At 31.2% G+C, this 13,491-nt stretch overlaps 2 protein-coding genes across 2 annotated transcripts; both read right to left on the bottom strand.

Annotated features, from left to right (window-relative positions):
• Positions 1–163: 163 nt before the first annotated feature.
• LOC108912998 (uridine-cytidine kinase-like 1) lies at positions 164–10,179 on the bottom strand. Its single transcript, XM_018718445.2, has 8 exons — positions 9,963–10,179; positions 9,680–9,816; positions 9,454–9,624; positions 9,112–9,389; positions 8,735–9,058; positions 6,107–6,362; positions 5,904–6,049; positions 164–2,447 (listed from the first exon to the last, which is right to left on the bottom strand). Exons 1-8 carry the CDS (start codon positions 10,016–10,018, stop codon positions 2,136–2,138), a joined length of 1,680 nt encoding a protein of 559 aa, XP_018573961.1. The 5' UTR covers positions 10,019–10,179; the 3' UTR covers positions 164–2,135.
• A 1,102-nt stretch (positions 10,180–11,281) lies between these two features.
• On the bottom strand, positions 11,282–12,977 carry LOC108912976 (protein PIEZO homolog). Its single transcript, XM_018718412.2, has 3 exons — positions 12,872–12,977; positions 12,325–12,422; positions 11,282–11,358 (listed from the first exon to the last, which is right to left on the bottom strand). The coding sequence occupies exons 1-3, from the start codon at positions 12,940–12,942 to the stop codon at positions 11,282–11,284; spliced, it is 246 nt and encodes an 81-aa protein (XP_018573928.2). The 5' UTR covers positions 12,943–12,977.
• Between the last annotated feature and the right edge of the window lie 514 nt (positions 12,978–13,491).

Genomic DNA, 13,491 nt, shown 5'->3' with positions numbered 1-13,491 from the left:
TATTATATCAGTCGGATTGTTTTTATATACACCGAAAAAATTACATTTAAAATAAATAGTTTGAGAATAAAGGGATTTTTGTAGGAACAAGGGTGCCAGACGTGAACTGATCTCTTCGTCCCTTCATAATGTATAAAGAAATTATTCAATTTCTAAACCCCTTAAAAGCATATTGCACTGGATCCCTTGATAGGCAATGATTTATTACTTTGCATCGAAGATGATCCTACTATAGTGCTTTTTATTACCAACTGAAATGTAATGACAAAAGTCTCACATTTTGCTCGGAAGATGATTTTTCTTAGACTAAAATGAGCTTACAACAGCGTTAAGTAAATCGAAAATAACTATTCCTTCCACAAAAGCTGTTTATGGGAGTTTTTAGTTAAAAATACAATTTTAAATTCAACGTAGTGTCAAAAGTTCAAAAAACCAATGGCGGAGAAATTTTGAAATTCTTTTAGTTCTACGCCAATAATTATTTGAAGTTTTGTCACATTACATTGTATTTAAAATGTATTTCTAATTAAAAAAATTCTCAAACTATTTTTCTGAAACTAATAATAATTATTAGTTTCATTATTGTGTTGTAACTTCATTTAATATAAAAAAAAAATTAAACTAAATCGGTTTGTTCTTCGGACAAAATGTAAAATGTTTTTTCTTAGGAATTCAATTGGGAATAAAAAGGACCATTCAAATTTGTAAAATACCCATTCGTGTCAAAATTCTGACATTGCTAGTAATACCGACTCTTCCTAGTACCTCCGTCACTGGTTAACATATTTTTAGGTACACTTAGTTTGTACTTCTACATAGATAAATCAAAGATTCATCAAACATCCTCAGAGATTTCAGAAAATGTGATTTTTTTCTATTTTCAACACCCTGTATCTCAAAAAAGAAATGAACTACGACCTATGTTCAAATGGAACTTTTTGCTTAAAATTTTTCCCCTTGCTAAAAGAGATATTTACTGAACACCTTGTTATCTTTTTCTTCTGTATAATTTTAAGTATTTTATTTTTTGGGCCACTGTATATTCCAGTTTTCTTTCTAAATGAAGATATCAAACTGCCGTTTTTACTGACATTTCCTTCGTTATTTTTTTAACTAAGCAACATATATGCAACTTTTAATGAACTGGGAAAGCCAAAATAATTTTATATAATAAACATCTCTTTCTAATGGGACCAAACTTACAAGTTTACTGAAGCCATTTTTTTTCAAACGATGTTCTACCTTCCCTTCTGCTCTTATTTGAAGAGTTACATAAAAAAATGTATATGTATGAAATATCGATGCTCAAGCATATTACGTTATCAAGCCATGAATTAAAAAAAAATTTCCAGCGATTTCTCTTGGCCACTTTTACTAAACGAATTTTTTCGTCAATGCTTTGCCACGAACTGCTCCTAGGATATAGACAACACCCGATGGTTCGAAAAAGTTCGACATCGCTACAAAAAAACTGCCTTAATACTTCATTTACTTAAAAATTGTAACTTTAACATAAAAGCGATAAATAGCGAGTCCAGAAAATATAAATACATACATCATAGTCACACAACCACAGTTTTAAGTACCCTTATAAATAATATGTTACTATTTTTGGTCTTCAAATACTCAATTTGGCAATTTATAGACGTCACTGGGGTCAGTTCCAAAATCTATAAAGGCCTTTCGTTAAACGTTAGAAATATGGCAGCAAGGCGCTTAAGAAAATTTATGACTAGAAAAGAATCTAATCTAACCCTCACAGATAACAATAAATTAAAAAATATTTACCGAAAAAAAGAAGGGTAATGTGGAACAGCCAACAACCTTATATATAAAAAATTAGCGAGTCCAATCCCAGGATTTTGGAGTCTTAAAATCATTTTTTTATTTGTTTTTGTATATTTTCTTGTATTTTATTTTTTGTGTTTTGTATTTGGTTTTACCTTTTTTTGTATTTAGCTTCTAAGTGACGGTGATGTCACTTCTATAGCAAAAGCATTCTGTTAACCCAATATATACCATTAACTTGAATTTACAGACTTGGAAAATGAATTCAATTATTCTTTTCTTTTTGACTGAATCCCGATCCCAAAAACCGGACTCCCTATAAAAAATCGATAACGAAACAAAAAAATTTAACAGTCAGAAGGTTCTGTTCCAAAATATCTGTCGCCGAAGTTACCGATGCCGGGCAGTACATAAAACTTATCGTTAATTTCGGGGTCGATAGCGGTAGTTACGATTTGAACTTTAGGAAAAGCGTATGCGATCGACTGCACACCAGACTCCGCCATAAGCAACGAAACGATCAGGATGTTATTTTCGAGCACGTCGTGATCCAGCAGAACCCTTATCGCCATCATAGCGGCGGCTCCGGTGGCGACAGTTGCATCCATTAAGATTACTTTGTAGTCCTTTATGTCCTTGGGAAGTCGTAAATAATATAACTGAAAGGGAAATATATATAAATATTAATTCTGTTTAGGGTCATTTGAAGTCCAACTGAAAAAAAAAACAGCTGCATACGCACTGTGTTCTGGTAGTAGCTGTAGTCGCCCAGGTGCATCGAGTGTATAAAGTGGTTGGTTATACGTCAAATACTAACCTGGCGAGCTTGGTCGTAAATCAGAGAGTGCCTCCAAAATACAAGTAAACAACAGTGGCGCGTACAAAGGTAAAATGTAGTACATATGTGGAATTTAAAAAAAAAATTGGATTTATAATAAATTGCATTTAAAATAAATAGTTTATGAGAATAAAGGAATTTTTGTAGGAACAAGGATGCCAGACGTGAACTGATCCCTTCGTCCCTTCATAATGTATAAAGAAATTATTCAATTTCTAAAACCCTTAAAAGCGTATTGCACTGGATCCCTTGACAGGTAATGATTTATTACTTTACATCAAATATGATCCTACTATAGTTTCTTTTTATAATCAACGTTTTTGAAAAAATTACTTAATTTTTTCATGTCAATTTTAATTTTTTTCTGAATGGTGGAATGTATATCTAACAGTGCAAATTAAATTTGCTCCAGTAGATATTAAAAAACCAACAAACATATGACACAGGTGGTATAGCTGTTACAATCTCAATTGGAACCGCATAAAAACACTTAACTCATAAATTCTATGATCCTATCGTCTACATAAAGTATATTCCGAGCTACATTCCTATTTAGATGTCGATATTCTCTAATTTTTTGTAAATAGTCTTCCCGAAGTGCGACTATACGTCGTGATTCCATAATTACCATACAATTGTCAAGTTTTTTATGTTTAAAATCGCATTGTAATAAAACGTGTAGTAAAATATCTGAAGATATATAATTATAATCAGGATAATCGCTTAATTTATCTCGAATCATGTTAAAAGTAGCAACTTTATTTTGCCCCGTATTACATCTCTCGTAAAATCGTCAATATTCTTTAATTTTCTATTCTTCCGTTTCCTCTTTGTACTGTGATTAATACCGTCTCCTTTAATTATGCAATAAATTATCGTTTTTGATATATTCGTTAATTCGCTAATCCGTTCGATTATTTGGGGATTTTCCCGGGTTATTTCGTTATCTTACCTTTAAAAGAGTCTCCAGAAAGCTATGCTAAATTACTAGATAATTACATATAATATATTTATTTTAATTACTATTACCCTTTACTGGTTACGATATGAACAAATAATAACTAATAATTAATAATACGTATTATAGCAACAATATACCACTGCTCTCCACTGCACTGGCAAAGCCAAGTGAACCACCTTCTACACCAAACTAATTATAGAATACCATGCAAAAAATTATTTATGACCTAGTGGACCAATACAGGTTTCTTTTGATGACCAGCGTGCCGCTGTCGATTCTATATCAGGCGGACTGGTCCACCAATACCGGACTCACCCAATGGCTATTTGAGTATAAATTACGAGACAGATTATGGCTAAAGCATAGGCAGAAACTTCAAAAGAAGTGCTTTAAGATTCACAGATTCATATTGTTATCATAACAACTATACAGACAGGTGATATAAAAATTAGTAGGGACATTCAGTGGCAGCACTTTGTAAATAAAGATCGATTTTAATTGGAATTTGAAAAACTCCAAGAAAATTGGGATTTTGGAGAAAATTTACAGATATATTTTAATTAAAGCAAATAGCGAGAAAATCAATAAAAATAAAAAGTGTTTTTCAAGCAGTGACCCTTATTTTTACGAGAATATCAACGGAAAATAAAGTAGTTTAACACAATCTCTGTAATAAAACAGCTACAAAATTGTCACAGATGTTGCCGTTATACATTTTTAAATTAATCAAAACAAAAAGAACAATGCAATGGACATAATAGTTTTATTTAGCTATGATTTCGTTCACAATTGTTCTGATTCTGAATGGTCAATTATGCGAGATTAACTGGGATCCCAGATGATAAAACACTCTAGATTTCACAAATGGTGGTGTGGAGAAATCAATAGATAACAAGTACGTAATTTTTATCATGTCAAAATGTTGTCCAAATACAAATTCACTCATAAGATGGCAGACATATAAAATAACGATTTATAGAGATCAAGAAATGCAATATTTGCAAAAAAAAAATTCAAAAACGTTTAGAATTCACTCTAATTATGAATTGTCAATTTTAATTTGGTATAAGTAGCATCAAAACTACTTTAACAATATTTTTGTTGTACGCGGAACGCAAACGGCTCCATTTGTCACGCTGACTTCCAACTATGCCATTCAGATGGCTACTACAGAAGGAAGCGACTTTCTAAAATTTGCCAGGTACTTTTGTTGCACGACTATCGCGAACAGCGCGAAAACAAAATGTTTAAATTGCCAGTGTTTTTATTTTTTTTATGGATAAAAAAAAACTGCGAATGGAAAATAGGTCAAATAGCCCAAAACCTAACTCGTATCATTCAAAGATGTAAAATTATCGATCAGTAACACTCTTCCCTGCACATTGGACAAATTTATAAAATTATTAAGGATAAAGAATAAAGAACTTAAAGGGATATATACAATTACAACAATCAGAAAATCGATTTTTTTTTATATTCTGAAAGTTTCAAAGCGAAATTCGAAAAACTTTGGAAGTTATAGCCCGTAAACATTGTGCATGTCCGTTCAGGTTCAGAGCGCACACCACATGTTTCTACCTGCTTCTGCAAGAGCACACAGGTATACTCGTCGACTAGATGTTTGTAGGAGAATTAACGTTTTTCGGACGAGTTTTGGGAAATAGCCGGATAAGTTTTTTTACAGTTTATAGTTGCCCACAGCAACATTCGTTTCTCGAACGACTCCGTCTGCAAAGGATAGAATAGGAAGGCAGATTTACCGTTTTTCTCGAAACTACATTTCTGAAACTATTGCACAAAAACTATTGAACCGATCGAGTTCCCTCTTGGTAGAAATGTTAATAACATTATTACTTTCTTTATGACGGAAATTGAAAATTTTGAAAATAAACTATTTTTTTATACAAATTCTGTAGAAATTTCACATGAAAATTCAATTCTTGTCTTTAAATGCGTGCCCTTTTTTCACATTTGCATTTTTTCCATTTTTCTCAACATCACATAGAAACTACATGTTTTAAACAAGAAATTTTTTGTATTTTGATGCAGATCGAATTTCACCGGGAGCTAGGCTGTACACCATTTTGAAAGTCTCGCCGCAACCTTGCTGTGACTCTACTACAGCTCTGCCATTTTGACGATGAATGATTTCAAAAGAAAATTTTTTGTACTTGAATATCCTACAGTCCGATGAATGTAGAATGAATATTTCTTAATTTAAAAAATTCCTAAAAATTGACTCATTTTCCTCCGTCTTATTGTATATGTGCCCTTAACCCAATTGTAGAATAAAATTATCTAGACATCGACACTTACTTCAGGTTCTCCGGTCTGGAGGTTAGTCTGGATCAATATTTTTCCTATTCTAATATCTTTGCAAACATCACAAACAGCTTGCTCCATGGTTTCGCCTGCTCTTAAAATCGAGACACCGCATATATTGTTTGTAGCCATCCTTTTCCCTATAAATTAATAAAAGCTTTTTTACTTTATCGACACCTATTATGAAACGGAATCACCTTGATATAACACCCCTTGGGGTGTTTCAACAGTTTTATCGATAAAAGTCATCAGGGAAAGTGTATATTCGATGACAAGTCGGATCAACCGCTTACTGTAGAATATAAATTCATCTCGCGGAGTGTCTTTATTCCTGATGAACGTGTGCAGTCCACGAATTTGAGGGGTTGTAGGCAACAGTTTTACGGTGTCTGGTCTGGGTTGCTTGTTAACGGCATAAGCTTGTGCCAGTTCTTCTCTTAGCTTCAAACCCCTCTGAAAAGATAATAAATATCGCAAACAAGTTTAAATTTCATTCTTTGTGTATCAGTTATTTGCAGGTAAATGGTAGGGATTCTTTGTAACTTTGTTTATTTTGAGGTTTATAAAATTAGGCAAGCGTTATGAATAAAATTCAACACATAAAAAAAAATTTAAAGTGTCAAGAATTGTTTTCCTTGTGCTGTTTGTGCCATTTCTTAAAAAAAATATGACATTAAAAAAAACTGAGTACACTGCAATGTTCGAAGTTGAATTGAGATATACAGGGTGTTAGAAGTTTGACAGCCTTAATTTTAACATACGATAGAATACATTGAAGAGAAAAAAATTTTCAAAATCTCCAATTTGATGTACAAAAGTTTGTTTAAGGAATATTGACATAACTGCGTGCATAGAATACCATAAAATACAATGTTTATCACTTTTTTTAACTTCTTTATGCTTAATTTTAAAAAAATAATCAGCGTTGTATTTCCTTGAGGCGTTTTCCAACGAGTGCGCGAAAATTGGATTCGAAGGTGTCGTGAGTGTATCGAAAATAGTGGACATTTTGAGCATATGTTGTAGTTTGTTTTGTACTTGTGCGTTTAAAAATTACTGAATTTTGCTTTTTGGCAAGTACCTAAATTATTTTTAATACGTATGATTATTTGGATGACGTGAACTTTAGGTAATACTTTAATTAAATATTTTTCAAACACGTAATTTGATTAAAAGTTAAGTTCCTGTTTTAAGAGATTCATAATTACTAAAATTCACGCTAAAATTTGAGCACAAAACTATCTTCGTAATACAAAATCGATACATTTTATTTTATTTATTTAAAAACTGGAAAACAATTGTCTTGAAATTTACTAAATGTTTCACAATCATAGTTGTTTACATTTTTTCCATAGGACAAGGCTTACACTAGAATAATTTTGTGTAATAAAATCCAAGTAAAAAAAAATGGCAAAAATAGATGTTTTTCTTAAAATTGCAGTAAATTTTTTAACCTGAGGAATCTTTCAGAAAATGCTTTTCAAATTCATGTATAATAAACTCCCGAAACCTGCTATTGGACAGATGAGTCGTTGCCGAGTTATTGGCAATGCTCGGGAATTATCCGGAACTTTGGAATGATTTAAAATTTTTTTTAGACTGCATCTTTGCAAAGGGTGTTAGAAGTTTGACTGACTTAATTTTAACAGACAATAGAATACATCAAAATAACCAAAAAAACCTTATATGATGTGGGTCCTAAACTCAACCATTTCCAAGAAAAAATTATGAAAATCTCCAATTTGATGTAAAAGTTCAATTAATTAAGGAATATTGACATAACTGTGTGCATACAATTCATAAAATATAATGTTTATCACTTTTTTGAACATCTTTAAGCTTATTTCTAAAAAATAATTAGTGTTGTAATAAATTTAAAATTCAATCAAATTCATATCGAGCAATGTGACAACGGCTGGGCGGATAACACTAGGTACTAAGCTGTCAGCTCTTCAGCAATACGCAATTCAGTTGGTATCTGGAATTCGACCGTATCGGAGTGTTTTTTGTGTATCATTATTTCCTTTTTTCTTAGGTGTTTCTCCTTGCTTTTTTAAAATGTTTACCATATGTGAGTATCACGATATGTTATAAATTTATGGAGAGGCTCGACGCATTTACCGTCGACGTTTTCCCCACCGGCACGTCCCTAACAGAAAAATATTCGTTCAAGTTACACAAGCTGTCCATCAAATAAGGGTAAATCTGGATATTTTCAATCGAGTGCATGAAAATTGGATTATTGGAAATTATTTTTAATACATCTGATTATTTGGATGATGTATATCTTTGGGTACTTTAACTACATATTTTTCTAAAAGTTAAGTTTCTGTTTTAAGAGATTCATGATTACTAAAATTCGAGCTAAAATTTAAGCACAACACTATCTTCGTATTACAAAATCGATACATTTTATTTTATTTATTTAAAACTGGAAAACAATTGTCTTGAAGTCTACTAAATATTTCACAATAATAGAAAGTTTACATTTTTTCCATAGGACAAGTTTTTTTTTTAAGTTTGTATAAATGAAATAAATTTAAAAATTTTTACTTAAAATCTTTAAAACAAATAAAAATAAATATGGGCGTTAACAATTGACGTCATTTTAAAATTCCAATAACATTATTGTGTATAGTTAATAATTAGAACAATAGCTATGTTTTACGTTCTATGCATATAGCAGACATATTAGAAAATAAATGAACTAAAACTTACTTATACTCTGTAAAAATTTTAATTAATGCAGATTTACACTTGCTGAAATTTTTAATAGGAATTACCAAGAAGCGAAAACATTATCAACTAAATCATGTTATACGTACCAACTGAAGCTGCGTTTGAACATGCTGGACTATAAGTTGAATAGCAACTTCATTTTCCCCACCGCGAGGTACAATTATATCAGCATGACTCATAAGAGGTGCTATGTAATGATTGAATGATGGTTGCACCATTGAAGTATACTGTTTAAGAACCCCGTCAAGGTCTCGTCCCCTTTGCGTTATATCTCTCCTCAACCTCCTGGCTAATCTGACATCCGCATCAGTGTCGACAAATATTTTCATATCCAACATTTCAGTTACTTTGGGGTTGTGAAACGCTAGTATACCCTCGAAAATTATGACGTTCGCTCCGTACATCGTTTTCTGTAACAACGACGGGTAAAATATGGTATAAAATGATAAATAAAAATACCTACGGTTCGGGATTCCCTAGAATGAGTTACAAAGTTGTATATAGGTACTTCCACCTTACGACCCTCCTTTAATCTTTGCAAGGTCAATACCAATATATCAAAATCAAAGGCGTCAGGATGATCAAAATTATATTCGTTTCGATCTGCGATTTCATGTTGTTTTTCATTTAGTACCTTGTAAAATGAGTCCATACTAAGTAATGTAACCCAGGGAACTCCTAACGATTCTATAATTTTTTCTGCAACTGTTGTTTTCCCTGACGCGCTGCCCCCACATATTCCTAAATGTCAATTTTAGGTAACATTTCGATTACTATTTTAGCAATAAGAAGTTAAAATACATACCAATAACAAACGGTTCAACTTTTTGACCTTCGCTGTTGTACCATGGTGGTCTGCCCGCTGTATATATTGTACGATGCTGAGTACGAATCATTGATTCTGCAGCTGATTTCTTTGAAGATTGATTTAAAGATGTTGTTCGCTGCCTTCTAGACCGTGGTGACTTTTGTGACCCTAATTAAAAAAAATTAGTATTTAGTAAAAAATTAAATAATGTAGATCAAAAAACCTGTCGATGGTGGCCTGGGACAATAAGGAACTGTTATAGGTGATGCTGGGGTATTATAAAAGTCGCCGCTTTTTTCCTCGTCAACATCACAATCTGGAAACACCTCTGAGAAGTCACCTTGCATTTCTTCAATATCACTGCAAAAAAAATTAATATTGACTTTATATCATAGATTCAGATTTTTAAATCACTGATAATTAATAGTGTAATTATTAAAAAAACAAATAATAAAATCACATGTTCGTTCTATTTTTAGTCAAACAGAATGAATTGGTTTTCTTACCTTTCAGAACTAGCTGATGACGGTGGATCTAACGTATTTATTTTAGCAGCCATCATGTATAAATTTCAAAATAAAGTAATATATATCAGGAATTTTGCAGTTATGTATGTTCAAAAATGATAAGCTGATGATAATTCCAAATCTATTAGTTTATATTTATTTAAACTAAGATTTGTTGTCAAATGTAAATCCTTATTCAGTGCAACCACTGCAACCACCACAGACCAGTGACTTCTATATTCTTTTGTTATTGTTGTGTTGACCATGGAGACTATACAAGGAGCCCGAACTCCATGTAAATAAGAATCTTACAAAAATAAGAGGGCGCTAGTGTTCCATATGTCCCATATGTAGAGAGGGGAGATAAAAAGCGGCAGTTTGAATTATAAATCAATCATGTCATTTTTGTAATGTGTTAAAAATTTTAAAATAAATAATGTAAGCTACTTTGAATTATATAAATCATGAAAATATGTCATTGCGGACTGTAATTAAACTAAATAGATAATAAAAAATATTAGCTTTATGAGAAGAATTTGGTATTCGTAAAAAGAAACTAGTTTTCAAGGAATTTATGACGTGATCTTGTTAATATTAACCTATAAGTAAGGTTTATGTTTTTGATAATTACTTTGTTAAAGATTTTAGTTTAATGTTAGTAAAAGTCACATTTTATACAGGAAGTTGCCTTTAAAAAAATAGTAATTCTTGTATTATTAATATGGAATTTTTACTTGTGGTAATAAAAAATAGAATATAAAAAAACTCGGTGTTTTAAATAAACTTTTTAAAATATTACAGATGTCCGATTTTGAGTCCAGTGATTCAGATGACTTATTAGACGTATTGTCCAGCTTGAGAGTGATGATGAAATAGATTTATTCTAAGAAACGGATAGAGTAAAAAATAAGAACTACTTTGAAATTATTGTACCTGAATATAGTGGCCAAGTTTTTTTAACATTTCCGTGTTAGCATATGGGAAGTAGCTAACAGAATTGAAGAAAAATTTGTCATTTCTAATTATTTCACCCATGATTCTGGTAAATTTTGCATTGCCTTAAGCTCTACAACAACCAGAAAAGTTACATACTTGCTAAGTAACTTGTCTCCATAAATTATAGAATGGCCGAGATAATGAGGCAGTTGTAATCGAACAATATTTTGCCCAATATGAATTTCCAGAGCAGGTTATAGGAATAATTGATGGGAAAGGAATTCATATAAGATAGAGTATATCACAATCCATATTTTTTTTGGATAACCAATAATATACTATATTATAGTGTAACTGAAAACTGACTATGGAAAGTCGATAAATTATGGTTGGACTTTTCTAAGCTGATTGCCATGTTGTCGGTTTAGACTTCTCAATGCTTCGAGAGTCATATCGCTCTCTTCTCAAAATGTCAAGAAGCTTAAAACAACATAACCAATTGATACCAAAATTTTAACAAAATATAGGTACTCCATTATAAAGGTCACAAAAACTAGGTAATCTAAATATTTTATAACTGTTTAAAATCGATTAGTTTTCTGGGTATATATTTTAAAATTGCTGTAAAATTTAATTCTACTTTCGTAAAATTGTTGATTTAATTCGAACGTAACATGGTTCCATGACTTATTTCAAGGTAGAGTATAGACCAAAATTAATAAGGTATTATAAAGAAATATTTTAGCAATGTTCTATATTTTTGTTACATATTTTGTAAAATTAAAAATAAAATGTTTATCTACCAAAGTTTTCAATGTTTTATTAATTGAATAAAAAAAACGAAATTATTTGTGCCTAATTAAAATAAAATAAATATTTATTCATAACAAACAAGTAACAAAGTAAATATATATTACAAATAAAACAACTTAAAAATAAGTAATACGTGTCAGTCTATCTTCTTAAAATTTCATTTTGTTCATGAAGCAATTGATTTCCACGTTTAAATATTTAGTAAAAGTAGTCAATTACCAATACAGATCGATCAGCATCAAACAAGTATCCTCTCTTTAAATTTTATATGATATCTGAATTTCAATCAGTTTTTTACTAACAGGAAAGAAACGGCAACTAATTGGAAATGATTTATTCAATTCAGTAATGATAATAGCGATGTCACCAGCAAGAATTATATGAAAGATACGAATTTAATTATTTATGCACGTAATATAAATTACAAGAATATGTAGAAATAAATAAAGTATACTTTGTTGCTATTGTCAATATTATGTGAACATATTCATAGTTGCTTTGTCGAGACCTCATCACACGTCAACAGAACTTTTCTTTTATTAGATTATACAGGACAGGATGCTCACTTTCTAGTATAATCTCATCGTAACTTAATTGCTCTTAATTTACTTGCTGTTCTTGTTGTTGTTGTTGTTGTTGTAACTGTTGCTCTTGTTGTAGCTGCTGCACCTGTTGATACTGGTGTAGCGGATGCTCTTGCTGTTGATGCTGCTGCAAAATATATAAAGAAACAATGCATCATTCAATTATACAATATTTTCACTTATGAAATCTTTCTATTTAAAAATTTCTCTACCGTATTAAGAATCAAAGAAGCTGCTTCCAACTTCCGAATTATTCGACCTTTTGCCATAATATTAACCCACTATTCGGTCAAGTTGTAATATAGAACTGCTGGACATCATCAGATTGAAAATGCAGATCACAAACGTACTGTTTTATTTTAAATCTGTCGACAGTCATTCCCTTCACATACTATTACTAGATATGTGCTATTACCATATTTAAATTATTTTCGAAACTTTTTATTTACCATTTATAAAAACAAATTGTAATAATTATTGACTTGACTTCTAGTTTTTAGGTTTAGTATACCTCCCCGCTCCCCAATATATCTACTAAACTCGATATAAATAAAATAAAATTGGTTATTTGCTTACTTCACTCGTATTTGTGAAGCTACATTCATTTCGGTCATATGGAACACTAGCGCCACCTCAACTTCTGCCATTTCTTGGACAAATTTTGTCAATTTTTCCGTATGAGTTCGTGCTCCTTATCTAGTCTCCATGGTGTTGACTGTCAGCCATAGAATTAAAGGAGATACTACCAACTAGAGATGTGTTGCGATTTCACTCTCTTCTAAAAAATAAGCTATTTTTGGCGAATTCACTATGTGAGACTTTCTTATAGCATGCTTACGGCGACGGTGTAGACGAGTGACAGAGAGAGAAAGAGCTAGTTTGGGTATCTTTGCTTGTGGGGGTAATGCAGAGATAATATCTCTGGGGTAATCACATTTTTAGCGAATTTCCGTTCTTACACATTTTATATTTTTGTTATACATGGATGCGAAATTTGTTTGAATCCTTTGGCGACATCGGTAGAGAGTTAATTTTACTTCTTGCTACAAAGTTACGTGGTAATTTCAAGAATTTTTATTTTAAATCATATATATATGAAAATAACCCTATGACAACAATTCTTTTGTAAAGTGAAGCAAATAAATAATAATATTACTAATTTTGCTAGGTTATCCGAATAATATATTCTAATTTTA

This window comes from Anoplophora glabripennis, unplaced genomic scaffold (assembly GCF_000390285.2).
Source record: "Anoplophora glabripennis isolate ALB-LARVAE unplaced genomic scaffold, Agla_2.0 scaffold253, whole genome shotgun sequence".
Taxonomy (NCBI): domain Eukaryota; kingdom Metazoa; phylum Arthropoda; class Insecta; order Coleoptera; family Cerambycidae; genus Anoplophora; species Anoplophora glabripennis.
Note: the sequence above shows the minus strand (reverse complement) of the source record. Positions and strands in the feature narration are given on the sequence as shown.

Coding starts and splice junctions, on each gene's coding strand:
- LOC108912998 (XM_018718445.2), bottom strand. CDS start 10,018: ATGATGGCTGCTAAAATAAATACGTTAGATCCACCGTCATCAGCTAGT. Junction 9,817..9,962: donor TCATCAGCTAGTTCTGAAAG/GTAAGAAAACCA, acceptor TTTTTTTTGCAG/TGATATTGAAGAAATGCAAG. Junction 6,050..6,106: donor CCAAGGGGTGTTATATCAAG/GTGATTCCGTTT, acceptor ATTAATTTATAG/GGAAAAGGATGGCTACAAAC.
- LOC108912976 (XM_018718412.2), bottom strand. CDS start 12,942: ATGGCAGAAGTTGAGGTGGCGCTAGTGTTCCATATGACCGAAATGAAT. Junction 12,423..12,871: donor GCTTCACAAATACGAGTGAA/GTAAGCAAATAA, acceptor TATATTTTGCAG/CAGCATCAACAGCAAGAGCA. Junction 11,359..12,324: donor CAACAACAACAACAAGAACA/GCAAGTAAATTA, acceptor CATTTTGAGAAG/AGAGCGATATGACTCTCGAA.